The 27,611-nt window shown below is 43.2% G+C and overlaps 1 protein-coding gene across 1 annotated transcript in view; it reads left to right on the top strand.

The window, feature by feature from the left end:
• serpinh2 (serine (or cysteine) peptidase inhibitor, clade H, member 2) overlaps nucleotides 1-17,632 on the top strand; it is a 122,032-nt gene extending 104,400 nt beyond the window's left edge. Inside the window, 3 exon segments of the mRNA XM_074622816.1 lie at nucleotides 4,282-4,361; nucleotides 4,934-5,166; nucleotides 15,274-17,632. Of these exon segments, the coding sequence (XP_074478917.1) occupies nucleotides 4,282-4,361; nucleotides 4,934-5,166; nucleotides 15,274-15,579 (619 nt within the window). The 3' untranslated portion in view covers nucleotides 15,580-17,632.
• Nucleotides 17,633-27,611: the final 9,979 nt, after the last annotated feature.

Here is a 27,611-nt window from a genome sequence, read left to right as displayed (position 1 = left end):
TCATTTATAATTACGCAATGTGTCTGCATTGATGTTGTTTGCTGCATTGGATGAGAAGTCTTAGAATATTAATATGACATGTACCGTTCTCAGTGTTCAGACAGCATACACGCCAGTTTTCCCGCCACACTGTGTGTGCCAGCACGCCCACCTGTGTGTAGCGTGCATGCCTGTGTGCATGCCTGTGTGCATGTCTGTGTGCGTTCCTGTGTGCGTGCGCGCACGCGGCGGACTCCAGCTGGTGGACACAGCAGATAAAGGATGATTCTGGGGTCCATCACTGAGAGCGTATTCATCTTCCATCGGGGGGTGATGTGTCATCTTAAATAATTGAGTAACAAGTGTCCAGACTCTTCTCCCTCGGTGTCGTGCCTAACATCTGTGCATGGAGCGCTCCAAGTCTGCAGCGGCACAGCTTGGCTTGGATCGGTTCTTTGTGACAGGCTGCAGTGGAGGAAACTAGTCGACGTTTCGGTACGAATGCAGTCAGTTAGAAGCCCCATCTGCGATTTAACAGTTGCATCCCAAAAAACATATCTGAAGTTCATCACTGTGCCCTTCCTTCCACTCCAACCCTCCTCACCATAGACCCGTTTATATCTTTTTTAAGTTGTTCTAGTCACAAATCAGAAATAAACACAAATTAATTAACGAATTAAAATAACTTGTAGAAGTGTATAAGGGCTTTTGGGTTGATACCATCTGTTACACAGATTTGGTGCTAAATTTAACTTATTTTTTTACCACTAGAGAATTGATAAAAATGATCAAAAAAACCTCCAGAATACCACATTAAGACACAGAGACCTTGATGAACACCATAGAAAAAGCCATGCTCTTATTTGGTTTCAAAAACTTTAGACATTTTGCGATTTCTGCAAGAATCACATTTTTCAGCGATTGGATGGCGAGCACTTCTGTTTTGTAAGCTGCTCAGAAACCCCCTTATTGTCAATCTACCTAGGAAAGCCATCCATCCTCTGAATGCTCTAGGTCTCTAGTTTGTGGCTGTAAAGTTTCATGAGGCTGTGATTATCCTAGAGGTCACCACAGGTCATTTTATACAGTGAGGTCCAGTTTCAAAAAATCGTCTCACTACAATGAAATGGCTACTATGGGGCCTAAAATCATCACACAGACTCCATCAGCCGAAGTCGCTGGCGTCCTCAACAAGTTTAAGAGGTTAAAGAGCTAGAATACTTTAACTTTTATTTGGCTGTTAAAGGGTGTCAGTATTTGTACAACTAGGTTTTTACTTCATTATGAGTCAAAGAATTAGCAAATAGCTTATTTTCCCTTTTCATGACGACTTTTCAGGACTGTAATCTACCATCTTTCTCTTTCTCAGAGCCAACTTTCGCATGCCTGCTGATTTTTGTTTGCCGTCTCCACAAAAGATGATGATGTGTTAAATATATCCTTCTGTTCCACTTGTTCTTTTTCGTGGCGTTTGTCTCTGTTTTGGTGCTTTTGTCATTGTTTTATCACGTGTCTAATCTACCCCTGTCTCCTCTTCTTCCCACATGTCTCCTTATCTGCTCCTATTTGCCTCTATTCCTTCCGTTTCCTCCTGCAGGTATTCTTTTTATTAGGCGCAAAGACGGCAGAAGTGAAAACAGGTTGCCAACAGATAGACAGCCTTTTTGAAAATAACATTCCCTGACAGACCATACATTGATAAGCAACTTAATTAATTTTCTTTGTTTGATGTTTTGACTTCATTACGAAATGAGTTTTTCCTGTGAACCGACCCTCGTTGGTCGGTTCATTAATTTTGTGGAGGAAACACACAAATTAGATTATACAGCAGATTGAAGCACACAAATTAGATTACGTACAATTGGATTCCGTTAGTTTTGATTCATAATTCACATGTGGTCGATAGTTTGCTTCTCGCTCTTTCTAGCTGCCTCTGGATGGTTGTAACTTTTATTATTTGTCTTTGATTTCACGCTCCTTAGGCAATTCATAGTGTGTGATAATGTAATGGTTTCAGAGATGCTGCCGGAATTTCTTTTGGCGGCGAACGGGCTTTTTGCTTCCTTGTTTGTTTCACTTTCATTCCCTTTAGTTAATTATTGAAGGGGAGAATTAAAAAAGCTCTTTGCTGTGCCTCCTTCCCTGGGCTGTACACAGCATTCAAAGAAAGGGAAGGTCAGGGGCAATTAGTAGTGGAACGTGTTTATAGTGGAGAGATGTTAGAAGCAAAAGGGAATGGCAAGAGAGAGCAGTGCAAGGAGGGATTTCTGGGTGGGAAAGGGGACAAAAGAGACGCAGGGAGAAAAGTAAAGAGCGAAAAAGTGAGCAAAGTAAAGAAAGAGAGGGTCGGCCTGCTGAGAGAGCGAAGGAGATTGACAGACATAGTGGAGGGATGTAAAAGGCCTACCATGGGAGATCCAGTCCACACTAGTTAATTAATTCAGGCTTTGTTCCCGTTTTAAACAAACAAACACTGGAGACGCGAGAAGAAAAATAAGATTGCGAAGCAAAAAAAAAAACACAGTAGAGAGAAACTTATACACAAGATAACGCAGCAACGTGGGGAACTAGAAGAGGAACGAAAAGGCGAGAGAGAACAACAAGTCCCCACATATTTTACCTCTAATAATAGCTTCTGAAATACCACAACTACTTGTAATCAGAAGTTGATGAGGGAGGAGAGGGAGCCGGTCGCTCTCATTGATTCTCCTCTGGTTTGTGCCTCAAGTTTACAGTATGAATTGGTAAGCCTGTGAGCGATTGGATTCCTTAGCCGCGTGCAATTGTCTCATTGTTTCTCGTTGATGGATATTAATGGATTCAGGTTTCAAGTGATCCCTCTCCGCCACGGCGCTGTCCCATAAAACGAAGATAATGCAGTGCAAACCCAAAGCAGGCCCGCTCGTCTAGACACAGCCACACACGGAGGCTGGTGAGGTCATTAATAAGTCCCCGCTATACGCATGTACACATACTGGCGGGGAGGTTATTCCTCATCGTGACATCATTTCAACAACACGGCTGCCACTTCAGGTAATCTTCAGCCAGTTTGTTTTGGAATTCCAGCGCGATCATATTTCACTCTCTGATGGTTACAGGAAGCGGAGCGAATGTATGTGACTTGCGCTAACATGCCTGGAAGCTGCAATCACATGTCGTTCTGCTGTGACTTGTTGTTGGCTGGGATCCAGTGGAGGCTCGGTGGGATTTGGGGGAAGCCAACAAGTAGTCGATTAACTGATTGACACTGTTGCCTCACAGCAAGAGGGTCGCAGGTTCAAACCCGGCTTGGTGTGTGGAGTTTGCATGTTCTCCAAAAGTCACACAATAACACAAACAAACTAACCGATCGATGCAGCGGTAGACCAGCTACTCCTGTGTTCTGCGAGGTAAAATTACTGTTTTTGTGAATGGAGTCTGGTGGCTTTGAAGAGAGCGATATAACGGCTTCAGTTCCCCTTTGGAAATGTCTGTCTCCTATTGATTAGGTTACTTTGGTAACTTACGTTATTGCTTTTTACGAAAGGCTGAGTGGGCGTTTCCATTTGAAAAACCCGAGAAAGAACGCAGACGGAGTCGACCTTTAAGGACCAACTGATTATCGATAGAGAAAAGAAGGCTCTGTCTTTGTCCAATTCAAGTATTAATGATAAAGCAAAGCAATTGGTCTCTAGACTTTCATCAGGGCAAATGAGCCATTTGATTTCTTTGGCCTTCTTGCACCTTTACTACTGTGCGTGTCATGAGTGTGATGATCGATAATGAAAATCATGATTAGTCGCGGCTCTAGCCGGCCTCAGGCGTCATTCACAAAGAGTGACATAACAGTCATAATCTGTCGACCTCATCGCCTCCATCCAGTGTCCCCTGCGTCGCTGAATGGGCCAGCGGCTTTGGGAATGTGTTGTGAGGTTATTACAGCAGTAATTCCACTGCTACTCTCAGCCCCTTCTAAATTGACAGCTGTCAGGGGGTTAGCAGGGCCAAGTGGGATGTGTTGAACAGTGAATGGCCCGATGTGGCCTTAAGGACCTCATAACTGCCTCAGTATAGCAGAGGAGTGGACACTTTTTAATGGGCAGCAGATATTGATGATTCATGAGCGGTGTCAGCGTGTCAGCAGGTGTCACCGTGTATGATTTCCGTATGTATTTTATGAACATGGCCATTGTTTAACCTCGTGTTCACCTCTTTAAATCATGCAGTATTTTCTCCCAGCTTATCCATGTCTGGCATTCTGCATTCAAAATGGTCCTGTCCTCTGTGTTTGTTTGGCTGTTTGCTCAGGGCTGTGGGAGAGAGAGAGTTCAGCGTGGGGAGCACAGATCATCGTACCTTCTTGGGGAAGAAATACACCAAAGTGATGATGATGCACAGAGCAGGTAAAAAACACAATCTGTCGCTGCTCCGCTCCTGCCAGCGAATAAATGCAGCGAAAAGCAATTTGAGTTCTAAAATGGCTTGAACATCTGTAAGGCCCAATCTGCTTCTCTCCTATTTATCACTGTGTGCCTTATGATTTATTTAACAGGCTTTTCATATTTTATGTATTGTCTTAAAACAACAACAAGGCAGAGCGAATTTTTCTGCTGTGACGGCAGTAAAAGATGTTGTAGGGACACATTATATTCTATTTAATGTTATAATATAATGTCATTTCCAATTCAATGAAGAAGATTATTCCAGTGATCCTTTGTCACGCTGGGTGAGGCTGCATTCACATTACGTTTGAATGGATTTAACCCAACTATGTAGTGTTTTCTCCTGTAGTTCAGCTCATTTTAGGCAAGTGAGAAAGGTGACTGCAGTGACACAGCAGAAAATGCAAGTCTGAACCAACCTCCAAGACAGCTACTGCTCTGAACTACTGCTGAAAAGCTTATGGCATATTCTCTCCCTGACTCTCTGATCTCTCCTCACCTCTGTGCATGCCTCTGCCTGTCGTTTCCTCCAGGTTTGTACCGTCACCATGAAGACATGGAAAACATGGTGCAGGTCCTGGAGGCGCCTCTATGCGGGGGCAAGGCCAGCGTGGTGCTCCTCATGCCCTTCCACGTCGAGAGTCTGGCGAGGTTGGAGAAGCTTCTGACCCTTGAACTGTTGTCCAAGTGGCTGGAGAAGACCAATATGACCAGCATGTCCATCTCGCTGCCCGTGGCGAACATCAGCAGCACACTCAGTCTGCAGGTTAGTACAACAAAATGAAATATTTGAAAAATATATGTTTGTGTGATCTAAAAAGTGAACACTCAGAACTTTAATGATGACTTTAAAGTTAAAACTAGAGCCCAATCACGGTAAATTGCTAACTAGTTTATGAAACACACTGCTGGAAAGTTATTAAACAATGACCCCATCATTTTGCCTTTTCAATATTACTCTAATATAATCCTGTCCCTTTCAACTGTCATGTCATTCATGCTTATCACATCTGTGTGCTGTGTAACTATAGCTAGGTATAGTTTGTCAGTACAGTCAGTCAGGCCCGCCGTGTGTCTTGCTAGTGCCCCGACTACGCACAGGTCGCACATTATGCCTGACTTCCATCAACATACTTACAGCGCCAGAGGGAGAATAAACACTCCGGATCACCACAACGCACCATTCAAAAACGTCCACAGAACGGAAACGCTACTTGCAAACGAGAAGAGCGACCGTGCGGCCGTCTTGCTGAGGTCAAAGTATGTAAACAAACTATGCCGCATGCCGCCAGTGATGCGAGAGGCCAGGTAACGGTCGCTCATTTGCTCTTTTTGTTCTTCTTTTCTAAGCACTTGACTTTTGACGACTGGCCGTGTTTGTATTTATAGTTATTTATAATAGTTTAATTCCCAGTGAAGTTTACTGTTTAAGTGCACAGATGTCATTTTGGACGATACAGTATATTGTTAAACTGTGTGTGTGCATATATATACACACCCAAGGACAATAACACCAGCAGAGCAAACATAACGAGACATTTAAGCAGACACAAATAAACAAATAAAACAGTAACGATGTTAAGGGAAGGCCACAGAATCATGGACATCACAGTGAATTGGCCAGTTTGAACAGGTGAGTTCTGAGGTGGGACTTGAATGTTGTAATAGTGACTGACTAAGATACGTTTAAACTCACAGTAAGTTATTGTGATTGTAGTTGTACTAGTGAAATGTGCATAAAGATATCTCACATTAAGATGGAATAAACTTGACCTCTTTAGTTCTAAATAAATCACAATGTAATCTTTTTGTTTCCCATATAGTTCAGCCTCATACATCATGTCTTCTCTGGCAGGCAGACTGGTATCTCTGACACTTACTGCTATGAAATGTTTGGATAAAAGGCTGATGTCTTATTCCTAGAGGGGCTTCTTTTTGTCACTGACTTTACAATGTAGCCCATGTGTGACACCTTGTTCCATTTTAGGGTGATGTCTTTAAGCGAGGTACATCCTCTAGGTTTGTGGTTGCATCCCTCTGTCCCCTCCCTGTGGTGTGCGTACGGCTGCAGCACAGCAGCTGTTTGCTTCCTGAATTTCCCCCCAAAGGGCCTTGCCTGACTCTGGCAAATCCTCGGAGCGAGTGTGAACAAGCAGGTGCTCCATTCCCACCAGACACAGCCTTATCTTGAATTAGCTTAATTTCCGGACTCACCTGCCCGAGCAACGGGGTCTACAGGTGTTTCTCTGGGAGCAATACTGCTTGATTCTTTTGTCTTTTAATCCCCGTATTTGTATTTGACACAGTAGACTGAAGTGATATGCTTGTACAGCACATTAAAGGTGCAGCGGAGAAGCAGTTTCTCCGCTTTTTTTAATACTGTAGAGGAGTTTGTCAGGGTGGATCCCTGCACGCAGCCGCCTCAACTGTTGTTTCTTCTTTTAGTTTCTATCTTTCCTTCATTTCCTGTGTCCGCACACTGCATCATTTTTCACTTCACCTGCTGCGGTTTCTCATATCTCCAAGAAATCCAGTCATTGCTCTCATTGTTTCTTCGGCTTTGGTTTTTCCCATGTCTCCTCTTCTTTGTTCTATGCGTCTGTCTTGGCCACCTCCTCTTCCTGACTCTGCTTATCTTGGTTCCCTTTCTCTTCCCCTTCAAGAGTCATTTTTTCTCTATTCATATGTCTTTCCTCTTCCTCCTCTCTTTCTCTCTCTGTCCTTGTGCCTTGCTGCTCTGCCTTCATGCCGTGCGGTGTTTCTCACATGTCATTTCTTCCTCTTTGTTGTCTTCCTCTGTGTACCTGTGACCCCTGTTTCTTGCCTACTTCTATGTCTTCCTCTTTAGTGCTCTAAGTTACTGAAGCAGTGGCTTGGCTTGCCCCTTCCAGTTCAATGCAGACTCTGACTCAGGTGAGTTCAAATGTCACTCCTTCCCATACTTCTCCTCTCTCCCTTGAGGTGATGGGCATCCAGCTGTACACACAGCATTGGACTGTAACAGCCTTCAGCAAGAGGCTAAAGGGGCCCGAGCATGACCATGACCTGTAGCTCCTCGGAGGGCTTCCGAAGTCTCCCACAGACTTCCTTTTGCAGGAGCACAGAGGTCATGCCACAGCTCAGCTGGTAGTCTGACTGCGTCTCTGCTCCTCTTAGCCCCAGAGCCAGCAGGTAGCTGGTCTGAGTCAGAGGAGAGGAAACCAGGAGGATCGACAGGCAGCAGCTTAGTGGCTGCCGATGCTAATGTGAGTGCATGGGGCTTGTTAAGGTTCACACAGGCCAAACCGGAGGCTGTGTCGGGCCGCCGGCTGAAAGGTTGGAGAGTTGTCGAGCTAGTGTAAGAGCACGTATTTGACCAGGCCGCCGGGTCCATAGCGGGGGGCAAGGGCACAGACAAGTTGTTAGAATCACAAACACCTTGGAGAATATCCTGCTGGTGTGGGTCATGGCAAAAAGAAAGTTTTTTATTATACTGACATTAGTTTCAGTCATACTGTAGTTCTACAGGTCAACTTATTTCATTTGCAGTCGCCAATTACTTACTAGGGTTGTCTCGATCAAGTTTTTGTGACTTTTGGCTCGCAGAAAGCCGAGTTCCATTTTTTAAAAGTTACTTAATGACGGTTGACTTGACCTTCCGAGAGCAATGTTTGCCATTTAAACTTGGCAAAATGAGATTTCTCAAAATGAGAAGCTGCTACATGGATGTTTTTTACCCTGTCCCTTACTAATAAGAAAGAGTGGAGAAAAGATTCTGTAACAGATTTGTGAGCTTGTTGACTTGAAAGCAAAAGGCTCACGCTCAGAGTCTGGCTGTCGTTATGTAAAGCAGGCTGAGGTGAGAAAAACACAGTGAAGGAAGGACTGGCATTCAAGACAATACCGAACCATCAAAGTATTCTACAAACATCTCTGGAGCTCACCGTTACTCATCAGTAAGAGACAGACCTTAAGATGCATCTAGCTGTATCACAATTTCAGAACTCTTTCTGTTATTTCTTTGTTATTTTCCACCAGTTTCTCTCCTTTTTCATTTTGTCTGTACGATTATGAAGTGGAGTCATACAACATCCTGATCGATCTTTTTAATTAAAGGTCCAGTGTGCAACATTTCAGGGGATCTAGTAGCAGGAATTGAATATAATATTGAACATAATGTTTTCATTAGTGTATAATCGCCTGAAACTAAGAATCGTTGTGTTTTTGTTAGCTTAGAATGAGAGTCCAGTACAGTAGCCCAGAACAAACTCTGGCTCTAGAGAGAGCCTTTCATGTTTTTACGTTACCTGAAGGCCACCGTAGTTCTCCGACGCACTTGTGAAACTGTGGTAACGTGAGCCGCCGAGTGCAAAACCGTGATACCGCCAGCTGCTATCTGACTTACGTTGCTCCTAAAGTAGTGTTAAAAATGTGAATCGACTTTTTATTGTCACACATTGTACATAGCACAGTGAGATTTAGCTTCTGCATTTAAGCCATCCTAGTATATCAGGAGCAGTGGGCAGCTACTATACAGCACCTGGGGAGCAATTCGGGAGGTTGGTGCATTGCTCAAGGGTACCACGATAGTACCCAGGAGGCCAACGGGCACCTATCCAGCTATCAACCCTCCAGTTCCCTATGGATTGAGCTACTGACGCCCAAAATAGACTGCTGTGACCTTGATTCAAACAGAGGTGGCTGCGGCCACAACGCAGAGTACTAACCACTATATGATCACAGCTAGACACCCATCCTGGCACTTATCATGGTAAAGATGGCCTCTGAGTGAGGCCAACAGTTTTGCACCCTGTGTCTCACGTTACTGCAGTCTTGGAGCGGAGGGGTACTCAGTTGGTTGCAATCTGCATCCATACCACTAGATGCCTCCAAATCCTACACACTTGTACCTTTGAAACATATCCAAATTGCATGGATGCGTCTTCACCTCGATTCCCACAACTTAGAGCGAGTTCACTTCTGTTTGCATCCATCTTTCATTGTCGCTCTGCTTCTAAACTTTGCACCGAGTTCAGTCTGAGCCCACTCTTTGAGTCAGAGAGAGACAGTATTTGGTGATGTAACGGTTGTGGCTGAGTGAGAAAGACATACTAAGAGAGAGAGAGAGGTTAGTTGAACCTGACAGATACAGAGGGCATGTCAGTAAAACCCATTTCCTTAGGGCAGGGTATACTGACTGGAACCTATTACCATGTCCTCTGTAGATGTACATTGTAACCTCATCATGGACTGATGAAATCCACTTTGGCCTCTTTCTAGTTTAGCAAACATCTCTGAAGAGTTGCGCTGCCATGTTATTCCACTAGCCATGCCCTGAAGAACAAGCTTTTGACATTAACATTGTCAGGACACTCTGGGGAGGAGGCTGTAATCTAGAACTAAAGCTTGAAACAACTCCTTTTGACACGGCCGCGACTCTGCCAGGGAAAAAAGAGCAGAAAACGTCCTGTTGCACAAATCCTCTTTTGTCCCTGCAAGAGAGTTTGCCAGACGGAAGAGAGAAAAAAAACAAATAACTAAAAGTAGCTTTGCTCTCATTATGTAACCTAATTATGGACAAGCACTTGAACGTTTTGGCCTCGTCAAGAGTCGTCTGGCTCCGTTTGCTCTCTCAAGAAAAAAAAAGAGGTGCATTTGAGGAATCATTATGAAAGGGCTCAAGCTCTGAACAAACCCTAAACCCACTCCGATCTCATTTCATCTGTCCGTCCAACCCCTCTGGCCCGTGACAGCCCGTCATGTCTTCTCTGACGATCATTTTTCCAATTGGGTCTGGCAAATAATTGCTCATCAGCGTACGTTAATACTGTTTACCACTCTGTCTGTCAGTGCTTGGGACAGCCATGGACTTTTGAGATTCGAGGGCGGCATCTGGACAAACAGAAGATCATAGCAGTGTGTGTGTAATGTCAACCCTAACATTAGTGTTCTCAAATGAGAACAAACCAAATCATGCACCTCTGGGTCATGCTACATGGATTTGCCACTTCCAAACGCACCCATTCCCTCCCTCACCTCCATCCTCACTGTCATATCAGTCCCAGGGATCTAATTCCTTTTTGTAGGTCTCGCATGTGACCGTAATACGGCATCAGTCAGCGGCCGCACATCGGCTCCGCTGACCTAAATAGGAGTGACATACGGCAGGCAAGTGAGCAGAAGAGGTGGAGGAGGACGAGGGAGGTCAATGATTGCTTGGGGACAAGGTGGAAAGCGTCACAGAAAACTATAAATAGCTGCAGAATTCTGCCTTTTTTTCTTTCTCTCCGTCTGCCTGTATTCTCCTCTGGTGAAGGGCAGACTGTGTCGGAGTCTGTAGTCGCGAGACGGAGAACCCTCTTAACAAGCCTGGCCCAGAGGTCACCGGATAAACCACCCTCATCGCTCTCTCCCTCCGTCTCTGATCCAGTGCTGACCAGGCCACACACACACACAGACACACACACACACACACACACACACACACACTAATGGTCGAGCCTGAGCTCCGTTCTGGCTATATCTCCAGTCGGTGACTAAGACATACGAGTGTGCACCGGAGAGCTCACTCAATCACGGCTAATGAGGTCAAAAGGCCATCAAATATTTACAAGAGCACACTCCGCAGTATACAGTGTCGAGGGACGGCTGTTTTAACACCGCTACCGCAGCCCTGCATCATATGAATTAATCAGATGCGTTTCATGGCCATTAGTTAAATATCGCACTAAAAGCTAAGGCTTCTTTTCTCCTTTCTCATTTGTGGTAAAATAGCCTTGTGGAATAAAAAGCGGTCCGTGCGTATATGCGAGCGATTGAATGAGACACACGGAGCGTATTGACTGTGCAAAAGAGGTAAAAGCCCATGTAAATAAGATACCAATAGCGGTATCGCTGATGAGACTCAATAAAGAGATGGAGAGGCTTTGAAGCCTCAAGAGAGAGGTTTTTTTTTTTTAAAAGCCTACATCAAATGTGTCCGTGAAATGGAGCCGTGATGATGCCAGTGCCACATACTGCATACTCGAAACCACCCACACAGAATGTTAAGGGCAGCATTGAATTAAGCAGAACACGTCTGTAGTTGTTTTGAGGTGGCGACAGCTTAGAAGAATAATTTGGCGGGTGTGATTGGTGAGCCAGAGGGAACAGGAGGTGTGAACTGTGCAGGAGCAGTAGCAGGTTCACCCTGAGTGTTTTATGATTGTTGGACTCATCATTGGCATCACAGTTGATTGGACAAAGTTGGAACTAGTTTGTTTCAGTCTAGGTCAGTTGATGTTATCAGTGGGGGAGATAAAATCATGCAGTGTTTGGTGTTCAAGAATTTAAATAATTTGCCTTCTGATCCAGAAAATGCTACGGAAGCCCTGAGAGGCAAGTGTGAAAAACAATTATTCTCATCAAAAAACATTTTTTCTCTCCTGTGTTTATGGCTAAAGGCTGGCCCATCCTAAAAGATTTTTCAAATCTTGACAGATGTTGAAATTTTTTGAGACCCTACACATGACATGTTATGATTATTTATAGCAAAATATCTTGCGATCAAAAACGTGACTTCGGTGTAAACAAGCATGGCAGACGACGGGGAGGAAGAATTAGCGATGTTAGGTGCTGTAACCATTCAGCTGCCAGGGCACTATCATATTTGATATTTACGACCGGAATTGTGACCGACAGTAAAAGAACCTGACCAACCTGACCAACAGAGAATTAATCTTTTTTTGATAATCGATAAATTGTTTCAGTCGTTTCTGGCTTGTTATATATGAGGATTTGCTGCTTTGCGCTGTTTTATATCATTGTAGAGTGGACATTTTTGGAGATTTGTGTGTTACTTACTGCAAAACAAACAATTTGAAGATGTCGTCTTGGGCTTTTGGAAATCATGATGGGTATTTTCTGACTATTTTATGACATTTCATAGCCCAAAACCAGAATATAATCAATAATGAAATAGTTGCACAAGTACATTCAGTTCTACACCCAACCATTCAAGGCTTTTCATGGGATTTCGTGACATGACTTCATTCAGTCTATCAGATGTCCTCTTTACTCAGTTCAGCATGAGCTCCTATTTGTTGAGAAAAAAAAACTGGTGTTGGTGGAGGTAGTTGTTATGTGTGGCGCGTAGTCTTTCCTACGTTTTAATCATCTTAAGCTCTTTTCCCAGTTCAAGTCCCGTAGTATGCAAGCAGCAGCTGATATAAAAAGAGCACTGTTTAGCAGCAGTCTCCCTGTTTGATCTCTGCTTTTCTTCTCATCTTTTTCCCCATTGTCATTATTAAGGCTGCTCTGTCTTCGGCTGCAGCGACTCCTCACAGACAGAGCTGTAACATGTCCTGGCTGCCACAACCTATCCCCCTTAAAACCCCCACAGGTACACCCAACAAGCTACTTAGCGGGCTCAACCATCGAGCTGAAATAATGTGTTGCGGAGTGCAGCACGCCTGAGGGTTGATGCCATGTTACCCTCTTGCCCGCTTCGACTGCACCGCTGTAGGCCAAGTAAGCCCTACACACACACGCACACACACACACACACACAGAGGAAACCACCAGCTGACAATGCCTGTGGCTCTCACTCGCAGACAAATAGCTCATTGATGCTGTGTGCGAGGCATCAGCAGTCCGCCCAGTGCTGTTCCATCTAAGATTCATGCGGTGCCTCAGAGAGAAAGGGCAGCCATAGAGCACCTCCCAGAGGTTTCTTCTCCCCACATAATGCCTTGTCACACCTCTGTTGGTGCACGAGGCCTCCATAGGTTCCTCTGACACTCCTGTTCTCTGCTGCCACGGGGTCCCTTAATTTTTAAACACGTTATAGCTTCAAAAAAAATTAACCAAGTGCTTTTGCCTTGACAAGCAGAGCAAGGGAGTCGGAGAGGAAGGCTGGGTCATGTAGGGTTGGAACTATTTATATACTTCATAGTGGCACTTGCACTACAGGCCAATATACTGTATATAAGAAGTGGCGTAGTCACTGTGATGTCACCTTTTTTGGACTGCCGTTTTGAAGCCTTGAGTTCGGCATTTTGGGTCATCTTGGTTTTTGACCGTCACCGTTTTGGTTTTTGGACTCTAAATGGGACCATAATTTACTAAATGAACATCATGCCGTATTGAAGAAGACTTGAAACTAGTGATTGAGACCATAAACTCATGTTTACAATGTTTACTGAGGTAATAAATCAAGTGAGAAGTAGGCTCATTTTCTCATAGACTTCTATACAATCAGACTTCTTTTTGCAACCAGAGGAGTCGCCCCCTGCTGGCTGTTAGAAAGAATGCAAGTTTAAGACACTTCAGCATTGGCTTCACTTTTCAGACCCGGAGGTTGCCCGCTGTGTAGGCCAAGTGAGCTGCGTCCTCGTGGAATACTGGGGAAGAGAATGAGTAAGGCTGGACATGGGTGACACAGAGAGACACGGAAACCAGCTGCTTGTCCTCACACACACATTTGTCTGCAACATCCACCAGTCTTGCTTCCGTTTCCTCGTTAGATAAGGAGCGAAAAACCCTTGAAATGGTCGCATGTGGAGATCGAGGAGTCGACGAAGAGCGACGAATGCCGGGCCGAGCCGAGCCGGCCTGTCAGAGAAAAGAGAAGAATGAGGCGGGGTGGGAAAAAGACAGAGTTAGGAGCAGAGAGAGAGAGACAGAGTGGGATAAAATAGAGGCAGGCGGGGCAGATGAGGGATGGGGATGCCAGGCAAGTGGCAGAGCAGCAGAGGAAGACAGTGATGTAGTGGTAGCGTGTGGAAGAAGAGAGGAAGAGTGGAGGAATAATGGATGAGGACAATAGAAGTGCATTAGAGCAGGAGGTGTGTGTGTCAGTGTGGAGGGGGAGCTTTGCGTGAAAACACTAGGATGGGATTGACAGATGCCTACAGCTGTATATACATCTACTTATTTCATGTTAAGCCGACATGATCCGGTCCAACTTCCTCTCGCGTGCACATCTCAACTTTTAAGTAGAAAAGCAGACACACTACATGGATTAATACAGTTGTCCATTAGCATGTGGTTTTAAGAACGGAGCAGTGTTATACTGAGCTGTAACAGTGTGGTTTTGAATAGAAAGCCAAAGTCAGCACCCACAGAGCGTTCACATTTACTCAACCAAATGACTTGCTGTTCCTGCCTGCCGGTAAAAAAAGATATTTCCGATGAAGAGTTTAATCAGCGAGAAGTTTAAACAATGCTAGAAGACAAGATCTTCACCCACTCATCTCCCTCTGCAACTTTTCCTTCCAGCCGCCGCGGCCTCCCGCACATCCACACATACATGCTCACACCCACACACGCTCTCATCTGGCCCCTGGAGAAGCCTGTCACTGTGAGTGGCCCTCTGCCATGGGAGGATAAACTACCTGTCATGACGACGACTTTCTGCGGAATTCATATCAGAGCCAAAACAAAGGAGGTGCCGAGGTCACGGGGCATCACTCTTAAATTATTCATCCGCTTGCTTCCTCCTTTCCGTCTCCTCTCTGCCTGTCGCCCACTTTGTTCTGCCAGCTCACAACAAGGGCAACTGTCAGCCCTCCTTTCCCATCTCGAAATTTTTGGGATGGAAAGTAAATAACATTATGGTTCGAAAACGCCTTTAGAGAAGTTACTGATTGACTGTTTTGCCGGGTATGTTTACGTTAATCGTGTGGCGAGGTTCGGGAAGGGCATCGCGTTTCTCTCGAGGGTCACAGCATCATGAAATTTTAAAATGTGCTTTCCTGCCCACTCGTTGTTTGGTCTCCTTTCATGCATAATCGATCAGTGTCCTGGCAGCTGCATACGCTCGCAGAACGTCTCTATACAGGATGGCCTCAAAGCTTTGGGGGAATTGATTCAAGGGAGTGCATAAATGCCATCACTTTGTGTTTTCCCGTTCCAGAAACAGTTGTCTGCTCTGGGTTTGACCGACGCCTGGGACCAGGGGGCGGCCGATTTCTCCGGGGTGTCAGACAAGGGCAAGGGGAAGCTGCACCTGGGCGGAGTCCTTCATTGGGCCTCCCTGGAGCTGGCTGCTCAAGCTGGGAAGGGAGGCGCGGACCTACAGGAGGAGCACATAGCAAAGCCCAAGCTGTTCTACGGTGATCACCCCTTCATCGTCTTTGTCAGAGACGACGCTACTGGAGCCCTGCTGCTGATGGGAGCTCTGGACCATGCAGAGGGAGAGGCCCTCCATGATGAGCTGTAATACCCACCAACATCTATCCCCTTTCCTGTCTTTTCCTGTCTCTTGTTTCTTACACATTCCCTCTCAAAGACTGCACACTGGTTTCTAAGTCGAGACATTGTCATTCACCGTGGCACACTATCACATCAGACCACGGCTGGCTGTCACACATTGACACTGACTAGTCTCGCGCTGACTGACACTGACACCGCCATACCCGACACTTACACATACCGACACCTACATGGCATACATAAAAATACAGTACAAGACATTACTAAAGTTGACGGGTACAGCTAAAAGCACCAACTTGGAAAGACTCCCTGCGTTTTGTCTCTCCCACGCATGTGCACCCACACACACACATTCAAGGCCTCAGTGATCAAGTCAAAACAAAAATGACAAGAATGCACTGACAAACACTAACACGCTGACAAGCAGAAGTGCTTACTCAACACTTACAGCAGCATCCACAAAGAACATTCAAGAATAAAGGCTCCAAGTGTCACTTGAGGCAAACACCAGGGCAGGTGAATGTGTGTGTGAATGTGTGTGTGTGGTGACCGACAGATCAAGGGTGCCCATGCGGCAGCTCTCGGAGCTGGCAGGGACCCACGGCGGGGGTCCCCTGGGCTACATCAGAGGAAGACTGATGGATCAGCCAAGTGCTTATTGATGAGCCAGCTTAATGCTAATGGCCGTAATGAGTCACAACGCTTGTCAACAACACGGAGAGGACGGGGGAACCTTTTAATCTCTTAATACCATCAGGGATCAATGACAGCATTGTGCCGCTGGAAACAAACATGACTGACATCGCTTGACTTAAATGTAACAAATTAATATTTAGGATGATTACTGCTATTCATAGAGGTATTGATTTTTTCATTTGTATATTTGTTTTTTAAAAGCACCAGAGGGGGATGGTTGTAATATGTGAATGAACTAGAGTAGCTACTGTTGATGAGGTTTAAATACATATTTCTATTTGATACAGACCAATAAATCATCAAAACGTGTACTATTAAAGAGGACCTATTATGGTTATTAAGGTGCATACTTGTATTTTCTACTAGAACATGTTTACATGCTTTAATGCTTTACTTTGCTGGCCACTTCTGTTGTGATTGGTCGACCGAACCAAACTTTTCGGACTCTAACTAGCTTTGTTTGAGGGCGTGCCAAATTAGCCGCTAGGCGGGTATTATGCAAATGTGTTACTTGGTGACATCATCACGTTACGGAAGAAAAGGCGGGACTTCAAGCAAGGTGTTTCAGGCAGTTCAGGAGCTTCTGTGGGGGAGAGTTACGTCCTTTGGAGTGGACTTTGTAACTTTACAGACCTTTTACATGCACTAAAAACTTTATAACACACTAAAAGAAAGGAAATAGGTCCTCTTTAATATCTAATTTGCATGGACTGCCACAGCTCCAACTTTCTTGACAGCACGGATACAAGCTAAGGCAGGAGGCTATTTTTTTTTTTTACTTCTACCCTGAACCGATTTGGCTGACATTGAGCCTCAAGGGGTGTATGGAAGCAGATTTAAAGCCCTGAACCAGCATCAGTTATTGAATTTCGAGGGGCAACACATGGTAGGCTCACAGTGCCGAGAAAGTGCAGCAACAACTTCAACAACCAAATGCTTCTCAACAAACAAAGGTACATCTTATATCATGTGTATCGACGTTTCCTTAAAAACACTACAACATTTCTGTCCGACGTAGGGTGCTTTTGTGTTTTGGGTACACGCACAAAACACTTGCTGTACACAGTGTGATGTGTTTATTTTCTAGATGCTGTCAAAGTTTGGTACCAGAATAAGAAGTGTGTTTTCTTGAAAGTGAAAATGTGTGCTACATCTGTTCTGTTCCAGCGTCTAGACACACAGCTGCTCCGTCTGATGCACAGCACACAACGAAGCTGTTCCACGAACAAATCCGGCTATCACAGCTTCGTTCCTAAATTAGCCCCTCTGCACAGGTCTGCTCAGCAACAGTAGGTGCTGTGTACATGTGTGTGCTGTTCGTGTGTGCATTGATGTGCGAATAAAGCCACTTCAATGACCTCTGCAGTGGCCTTCTGTGCAGCAGAGACTTGTAAAGGGCACAATACTGCAGGTATACTCCGCACTGAATAAGCCCAGGAGCCCAGTTCAGACAAGCCGATGATGGATCCGGGGCCGTCTGCTGCGAGCACATCAATCCTGCTCATTACAACACCAGCTCCCCGCTGACTCACCTTCACATTTCATTCAGTTCAGAACACTGACAAACACATACGTGTCCACATCCGCTCAGAAGGAAAAGGTAAGAAAAACAATTCTCAGCCATGCATAGAGCAGCTATTTGAACAGTCAGTGTATCCAACTATGACGGCAGTAGGTATAATATACCAATGTAATCATTTTGTATGATTTAAAAGGACATTGTGGATGTTTTGTTAGTGTTTTGGTCATGAAAGATTTGTGATTTTAGTACTTAAAAATTGTATTTTTTTAAGGGCTTCTCAATGTACAGCTGCATGACAGGAACTGCTGTTTATTCAGTGCCTGTACCGAAGTGCTTAAAGCTGCAGGGTGAGCCTTTAAATGCACAAAGGCCTATTGATTTGATTTCTTAATTGACCCGTTAACATATTCTTATGCTTTTTCCATTAAAATTATATCACTGAGTCATACTTTGCACAATGGGAAATTATTTTTTTCTGGATTAAAGCATTTAAAGGATTTTTTCCCAACTAATTAACACAAAATAATTGATTTTGAAAAGTGATTTGTGCAAGACTCCATAGGTTTTAGAACTATCCATAAAATGATTAATTCAATTTGTCAACCATGAAAGTTGTCATGCCACCATGCTTGATATATTCCAAAATGAAATGCATTCATATTGCCTTTTGAGACAGCCTATTTGTTGACTGTTTATGTGTTTGTCTCCCCTTCAGCACACTGTGTCCGGGAGCACTCTTTGGCGATAGCAAGCAAGCATTATTTTGGACAGGTAATTGAGGTGAACTGCATTACCAGCTCTCTGTAATGACTTGACACTATCACCAACAGTAGAGCGTCGCCTCTCTCTCTCTCTCTCTCTCTCGCACATGGAAAAATGGTTTGAAGAGAATTTAATGTTTAATCTCTGTTTTTAAATAAAACATGATAAAAGTGGGACCATGAACTCGCTGTCTTTCCCCGCCGCCTTATGTGACGCGTTGGACAATCAAAGTGGCAGAAAAGAGGGTGAGCACTCAGAGCAGTGTCATCCCCGTTACAGTAGCCTACAGTACTTACCCTTTAGAGGAAATCATAGAAGTGGCTCTGCTCAACTGGGGGTCAACTTGCTGATAGGAATGCTACAGGCGACCCTCCATTTTCACGTTGCTCTTGTTAAATGCTTGAGATGGGTCAAAAATAAGAGGCGGGCATGTGATACATGAAACAGCGGTGTTTCATACTGTAGAGACACGCATAGTCAACTGCTGTGGATTTAAACCTACAAGGGGAATGGGAGATACGATTATAATGAAGATGCAATTTATCAACTGCTTGGATAACAAAACGGCCTTCAGACTTTAATGAACCTAACAAGTGTTTACATGGCTTTAGCAAGAGTTCACATTAGGCTCTCTCAAGAGCCGGGAGATGCCTTCCTGCTTCTGTTGATGACTCAGGGAAAACCGAGTTAATTAAAAAAAAAAAATTATTTTGTATATATTATAAGATGTTGCATTGAAAAAAACAATGCCGAGACAGAAATGCAAAAACTATGCCCATTAAAACTGAATTGATAATATGCCAGTGTACTAAATAAATATAAATAGTAAATGCATTTGTTGCAAGGGCTAAAAATGACGTGTCTAACTGCTTTTCCATTGTTTTTAATATGGTCATAGAACGCCCATACCAGTATGTCAAAATGCAAATTGGATTACTGCATTCTATTTACTTTTTTTACTCAAACAACACATGTGAAAAATTATAATGCTATTGTGGAATTACATTTTCATTTCCAAGTTTATCATTTTAATGAAGTCACCTCAGGGCTTCCATACAGAGGACACCGGCCCAGCTGCAGGACAACCACCTTAATGCAGTAATTACAAGTTCAACATTATCAGCCTCAGGTGAACTTGAAAGCAACAGAAAAAAAAGAAACATAACCGTAATTAAAAATAACCAAACCCATACGGCTGTTGCAGTGGAGCTATAAAAGGTGAGAACACATGGCTAACTGTTTTTGCTGTTGTATGTTCGAAATACATCAAGTGTTTATACAAAATACATGTTTGACTATGTAACATTGCTGTTGATTTTGGGGGGTTAAGATTCATAAACTAAACGGTGACTCAGCAGTCTTAATTTAGGCCCCTTGACTAATTAAAAAACATAAGTTTGTATCACTGTAACTCACAGTATGTGTGCCTATCTCAGCAGACATATCACACCTTAAACATGACCATAATGCTCTGTTATACCCTTTCCAAGGCAGACATTCTGGCATGTCATAGCAGGAAACACACAGGTGTAACACTATACTATAGGCAAGCTAGGTGTTTTTGCATGCTGGCACATTGACATGGCTTACTCCAGGTAATAGACAATACATTTCCACTCCATATTTGATATAACTATTTTCAAACATGGACTTGGATTGAACAATTTCAACACATTCTCATAGTTACCGGCTACTTTGTGTCCCCATATTGCTTGCTAATTTGGAGGGAAAACCACAATAATCCCATTGATATGATGATATGAGAGTCTCTTCAAGCGCTGGCTTCTCATTTGTTTTTGCAATATCAATAACAGGCTTGGCTAATCTTGCCCACGGCTTGGTTTGGCTAACAGTCAAACGCACTTTTTCAAAGCTTTCTAGGAGCAAATTTGCACCTAGAATCAAGATGTTTCCATGTGCCAAAATGTGAAGTCAACCACAAGCCTATAGAAGGCTAAATATCACACAATAGCTTTACTGTCACTATTGTCTATTGTCTTTTTTTCAGCAGCAGATAGTTAATCTGCCTGAAGCAGACTGTCTGCAGCAGCCCATATTAATGTTATTGATCATTGTCAACTTTTATGCTTCCTCAAACCTCAGATCGCTACAGTGTGAGGCTTCTTGGCTTTTTTCTTTCCAGTAAAGGTTTCTTTTTTCATTAGTCCCTTTCTCTGTTCTTCTCCCCAATAACCTGTCTCCTTTATTGCACACAGTCCTTAGAAAGTGACAACTTGGGAAACTGAATCAAAGTTTCAATAAAGGCCGGACTGCTGTGGGCTTTGACAAGTGAAGGTGGCTGGAGTGGAACAGTACAGAAAGAGACTGAAGGAGGACATATCGGTCCCAGAAAGATAAATAGTTCATGAAGCTGTTGACTTCACCATTTTATTACTTTTGTCTCCGAATTTTCCGGCTGCCTGCAGCTCTTTCTGCCCACAAATTATTCATCGTGCTCCCCACAGGCACCAGCTGTCAATCCCAGGATTAGGAGTTGGTAGGGAAGATGGGAGTTGTAAGTTTGTCATGAGCTCAGGTGCATGCATACTTGCTTGGATCTTGATGAAACTATAAAAGCTATTATGATACCGTATATAATCATTTCAGCTCGACTTAGAACAGACAAAGCTGGCAGTGAATACTCTGAAGTTAGACAAGACAGCTCCTTTCTTTCTTTAATGTTTTAGTTCTTTGACCTTTCGTCTCCCCTCTATTTTGAAGCTGACTGGAGGGTTGGAGAAGACGGAGCGCTACAGCCTTTCTGATGACCTGAAGTCGCTCATGTTTGCAACGGGAGGTCCAACCTAAAGGTAAATAGGTGTGAGAGTGAATCATGTAAATGTTGTTTTATCTTCAATCATCTAATGCAATCAATTATTAAATTATTGCGACACTATTTGGAGGATAATGTGCATATTAAAAGTATATATACATATAAGTAAATGCTCTTGATGTATTGAAAACACATTTAAGATCGTACGTTTGTGTTCACACGGTGAAATCCATGACTTTCCTGCACTTTTTCACAGTTTGATGCTATGAGTATATCCCTTTTTGATGTGGTGTCCAACAAATCTTTAAAATAACAAAGCATCATGTAATTATCCTGTATCATTCTCCTCCAAAATGGCTAATTTTGTAATTATGTAATCACCTCCGGGAGGCCAAATTGGTGGGATTTGTCCTCGGGAGTTTGGATTTTCACATTTCCATTTATACAATAGTAAATCTCATCACAGTTCCATCAACCCCTTAAATCCAAACGACCGTCAGAAAGTAATGACGGTGCTCAAAATAACAAAGAAAGAGAATAGCAATGATTATTCTTACAATGTGAACCAGATGGAATTGTAGAAATTGGTGTCCTTCGGTATATCTCTGCATTTCAAAGGCCCGTTAAATGTTTTGTGTGCATGCCAGTGCATACACAATACTATACGTCTGTGTATCCATAATACTTACATACTGTTAACCACAGAGAAACTGAAGATGAATGCAGTGAGAAGGCTTCGGTGGAGGAAATGTGCACCAGTAACCTGGTAAAGCATTCAAACTGGTCAATAGAAACCTTGTCAGCAATGCAAGACTTGATGGTCAGAGTCTCCCAACCACCTACAGTGGCACTCTGCAGGGTTAGAACTACATTATCTACATTGCAGACGCACATTAAACTGGAATACCGCTCAACTCAGGACACATGTCATTCCTGTGTTCTACAATCAATGTTTAGTGAACATGAAAAACTCTCATCTGAAGCCAAAGAGCAGACTTCCAGGACTCTCCTGCTGTGCCTCATAAGCAGTGAATGGAAGTTAGATTTTGTGATACACCAGATGTTTATTTAAACTTATAGAACCAGTGTTTTTTTCTGTAGTGATGATACCAGTGCTGAACCAGAGGAGCATAAGCTCTTATTCCTTTAATATCATTTCTACTCTCTAAGCCAATCCTTTTATTTTTCTAACGTTACTGTACATGACATTACTTCAGAGATTAAATGAGAATCATTTTCCTGTTTTCAGCCTGTAACCTCACTTCCTAGTAATACAAACTAAACTTTTCTGTTGCATAGAAACAACATATGTGTTGGATCTTGACGGTTGAAAGTCGTGCATTATTGATTCATTGTGTAGCTCTGGCTTTGTTTCAGCAGAGCGGCAGGTTATCAGTTCAAAGCAGAGAGTCGGATGAAGCATTTATATGTATAAACAGCCTGCTCTGGAAACCATCTTATTTAATGTTTAAACTCCATACTCAGGTATAAAAGGAACATTAACACGGTTTTGTTCAATTTCAATGGGATTAAATATAGCATAAAACAATGCTACAAGTAGGGTCGACCAATATAATGTGACATGGCATATACCAATAATTGTGCAATATTGTTACAATTCGATAATATTGGCAATGAGTGGTTTATAAATAAATTTAAATAAACTATATCTGAATAAAAGCTATTAGTTTTACAACAAGGAGTTAAATAAGGCATCACATTAGTGTAATTTCATGTGCAAATAACAAAATAATTGTCATAATATACTGTATAATTAACTGGGTTCCCCTTAATCTCTTAACCTGATGAACAAAATTCATATTTTCGTTTTACACGGTGTTTTAGAAATTCAGCTGAAAGCCAGGACAAATCTGATTACTGAAGTGCATGTAAAAATAGTCACTGTCATACGACAACCACAGTGCACCAAACCCAGTTAATGTTCTTTCCCTGTTGTTTTCTTCTAATCTCATCTCACTTGCCTTAGTTAGTTGCTGGTATTTTTTTCTTTGTAGTGTAAATCAATGTTTTTTTCTCAATTGTGCAAACAAATTTCAACACAGTGTAAAGCAAGAAAAAAGGAGAATATGGAGAGCAGGTTGAGATTGCTGGTGGGCGCTCAGTGATCCTGCAGTCACAGTCCTCATCAATTGAATTAATATAATTAATTACCACTCTTTGCCCGGGAACACATCGCTGGCATTTACATATGGTGCTTATGTATGCTCGTGTGTGTGTACATGCACCTTCCCATTGAAAATAACAGCAACAGAGTGCAGGCAGTGATCACACACACACATACACATCTACAATCACACACACACATTTTTGCTGCAGCTGCCTGTTAGCGTTATTCAACAAGACGGCTCCATGTATAATCTGCATAGTGATATAATTTAGGTAATATTGGAGGTAGCTCAGGCACCACCTGCTTGCGTGTTTAAATTTCTGGTGGCCAGGTGGGTTGGAGGCGGCAGGGGGGGGCTTCATGGAGTTAGAACACAGCCCTCTCCAATTATGATATACATCGTTATAATTGGGCGATACAGGTCATTGGGTGTAATTGCACAAACTTTTCCTGCCATTTCCTCTGGTGCACGGTGACATTATCACACTGAATAAGCACCTTTTTCTCCACCACCATCCAGAAGGAGTTTTCATTAGTTCTGAGGATCACTCCTGGTGTGACTGGAGGACTGAAAGAGGAAGCTGTATAATAACCACCACCTCCATCTAGGGCTGCACGATTATGGCCAAAATGATAATCACGATTATTCATGACGATTATTCATTGATTTTAGCGACAACATATTTCTGCTAATGTACAAATTAGGGCTGCACGATGTTGGAAAAAACTGACATTGCAATATTTTTTACTGCTATATATATTGCAATATGAAAAAATACAGGAATATTCAGCCCTAAAGTTAAATGCTTCAATCTGGTGCACTTTGAGGGCAAAATTAGCAACAATAAGAGCTAGATAAACACATCTATGCTCTTAATTTAATCATAAACACATTGGTTGTATTGATAATATCTAGAAAAGTGAAGCCAAAACAGCTCAGCTGGTGGCTAGCTGTTAGTTTAGGGAGCACTTGATTTGATATGCAGCAGTTTTCTATGAGCAGATCACACATTTTAAATGTCAATATCGCAGGTGATCATGTTCATTTAATTGTGGGGAAGCCAAAATTGGGATCACGAATAATATCCGATTAATTATGCAGTCCTACCTCCGTCGCAACCTCGGCATCCTCCGTGCCCTCGCAGGTACAGCCAACGCCCCCCTCCCTATCCAAATGGAGCTGCGGTGGAGTGCTGCACCCACAGATAACGACCGAACCCCAGTGAGACATGTGTTATGGAGCCCTTAATGAAAGAGTTGTGCCCCATTGAGCCCTATAATGAATGTTCTGACATTAAAAATCCCAGGGGGGGGCTGCTTAATTCCTACGAGCAGGTTCAAGTAGCTAACACATTTCGATAGAGAGAAAATAGTGGCTGAAAGTAGTGATGGACGAAATGATGTTTAGCTGTGTTTTTTTAATTGGCCGTGCAGTTAGTTTGATATGCATCTACCTGCGGGAGAGAGAGGTCTTGGAATGCCTTTGTGCTGGCTTTTTATGCAGCCTTGTCTCGCTTGTCCGATACCTGTTTAGCTTTCATCCTGACTAATGGAAATGTCAGAAACACTGTAGAAAAGCTGGACTGGCCATTCTCCTCAGAAGCCAAAAGATGTGAAGCAGAGATTGCTGCCAAGCCTTGTCAAAGACACACACACACACACATGGGCGCAGTGCTATGCAGTATTATAACTGATAAGAGCTTTTGTAGATTTTGGTAATGATGTCCCTGAATACCAAGTGAGCTGCAACTAAAGAGACACACGGGAATTAATAAAAATGTCTCCCATTTCATGGCCGCAGTGGTTTCCTGCTTTCGAGAGATCACAAAAGAGAATCACTGAATGCCGTAATTTAATTATGTATTTCAGGGTGTCTCTGCATGTATCGCGGCCTTTTCGGAAATTTTGCATCCGCATTGTGATCTTGCTCTTTGTCTTTCCCCCTGTCTCCCCTTTTTCTACTTCACTCCTTCATTTCTCTTGTGCTTTCTCTTTCTCTCAACACTCATTTCCATTTCTTCCTTTTTTTCCCGTTTGCAACTTCTCATTTTCTCCCTCTGCCCCTCGCTGTCTTTCATTCTTTCACCCCCCGTTCCTTTTATCCCTGTGTTCCCTTTTTATATCTCTGCCTCTCTTCACCACTCTGATTCATTTCTCCTCTGCTCCACTCTTTTAACACGGACAGGTGGCAGAGCAGCTGGCCTACCACGTCCATGTGTCAGAGACGGTAATCACAGAGGAGACGTTTGATGCGGCCGTACAGTTTGGCACAGTGCAGGGCGACCCCACCCAGAGCCGAACAGGATGACCTGTTTGCATGCCCCCTCGGTCGCCCTCAGCACCTACTGGGAAAAGAGCATGAAAGGACAACGACACCACCAGCATGTACCGCTCCCTCGTCAGCCTCACAGGTGGGTACCTCGGTGGAAGAGAAAGAGACAGTTCACCATCAAACGACACTTGGTAGTACAGTGGAAACCGTTTATAGCGATCACAGTTACAGTGATCAACTGCTTTATATGGATCAAAAGGCTTGGGACAGAATCATTCCTGTACAAATGCTGTTTGAATAATTTGCTTATAGTAATGTCTTTTCATACATTACATTTTTTTTTAAAACTACAGTAATTCTATATAGGCTACGGTATATATTTTTTACTTTCCTCCCTTGATGCTTTGCCTCGCAGCTCACGGTAACTCGTCTATGTCCCAGCTGGCTACCTGAGGCTGGTGCTGCCTGCATGATGAAATCATGACGGGAAAAGGAGTTATTTTCTCTAAATAAAACGAGACGCAGCAGCGAAGCTTGTTGTTCCTCAGGCTACCTTACAGAAAAACAAATGTGCACGGGGAAAGCAGCTGTGGTTGAAGCCGCCCTCAAGTGTAAAGTCAAGTCAAGTGTATTGATAATGCCTGGTCTAGTAATGCCCCCTTAAAGTGAAACTCTACCAATCCACAACCGGCTGTGCGCCACCGCAGCGGGGGAAAGCACATGAGGACAAATGGCGCCCGCCTCCCTTTGTGCCGCCAACGCCTGGAGCTCAGTCGTTTTGCCGGCAAAAAGTCGTTTTGCCGGCAAAAAGTCATTTTGCGTCGTTCATCTGGATGCTCCGTCTGCACTACAGTGACACAGAGCCGGTTGACAAACAGCAACGCCTCACCCCAAGCGAGCCGTTAGTGAGGGAAAAGGCCAGTAAATAAAGAAGCTGTCGATTTGATTACTTTATATTACTCTATATATAGGGCTATCTATCGATTAAAATATTTAATCACGATTAATTGCATGATTTTCCATAATTAATCATGATTAATTGCAAATTAATCACATTTTTTATTTGTTCAAAATGTACTTTAAAGGGAGATTTGTCAAGTATTTAATACTCTTATCAACATGGGAGTGGGAAAATATGTTTGCTTTATGCAAAGATATGTATATTTTTATTATTAGAAATCAATTAGCAACACAAAACAATGACAAATATTGTCCAGAAACCCTCACAGGTACTGCATTTAACATAACAAATATGCTCAAATCATAACATGGCAAACTGCAGCCCAACAGGCAACAACAGCTGTCAGTGTGTCAGTGTGCTGACTTGACTATGACTTGCCCCAAACTGCATGTGATTATCATAAAGTGGGCATGTCTGTAAAGGGGAGACTCGTGGGTACCCATAGAACCCATTTACATTCACATATCTTGAGGTCAGAGGTCATGGGACCCCTTTGAAAATGGCCATGCCAGTTTTTCCTCGCCAAAATTTTGCATAAGTTATTAAGCCTCCTTTGCGACCAGCTAGTATGACATGGTTCTATACCAATACCAATGCATTCTTTAGGTTTTCTAGTTTCATATGATACCAGTATCTTCACTCTAGCTTTAAAACTGAGTCTGCTACATGCCTTGTGTTAATGCATTAAAGAAATTAGTGGCGTTAAAACAAATTTGTGTTATTATTGCGTTCACTTTGACAGCCCCACTTTATATTCATGTAATAGATATACAAATGTTAATTAGATGTTTATCTGCATGTGAAATAAAGAAAAAGAAAAACAATCATCCACTTAATCAGTGATCAATTTGACCTGGACAGACGTGATCACTATAAGCGGTTTCCACTGTAGTTCTAAAGCCACTCGTATAAAGAGGACGTTTAT

The sequence above is a fragment of the Sebastes fasciatus genome, chromosome 22 (assembly GCF_043250625.1).
Source record: "Sebastes fasciatus isolate fSebFas1 chromosome 22, fSebFas1.pri, whole genome shotgun sequence".
Classification (NCBI taxonomy): Eukaryota; Metazoa; Chordata; class Actinopteri; order Perciformes; family Sebastidae; genus Sebastes; species Sebastes fasciatus.
The sequence above is the reverse complement of the archived record's forward strand: the minus strand, read 5'-3'. Positions and strand labels throughout refer to the sequence as shown.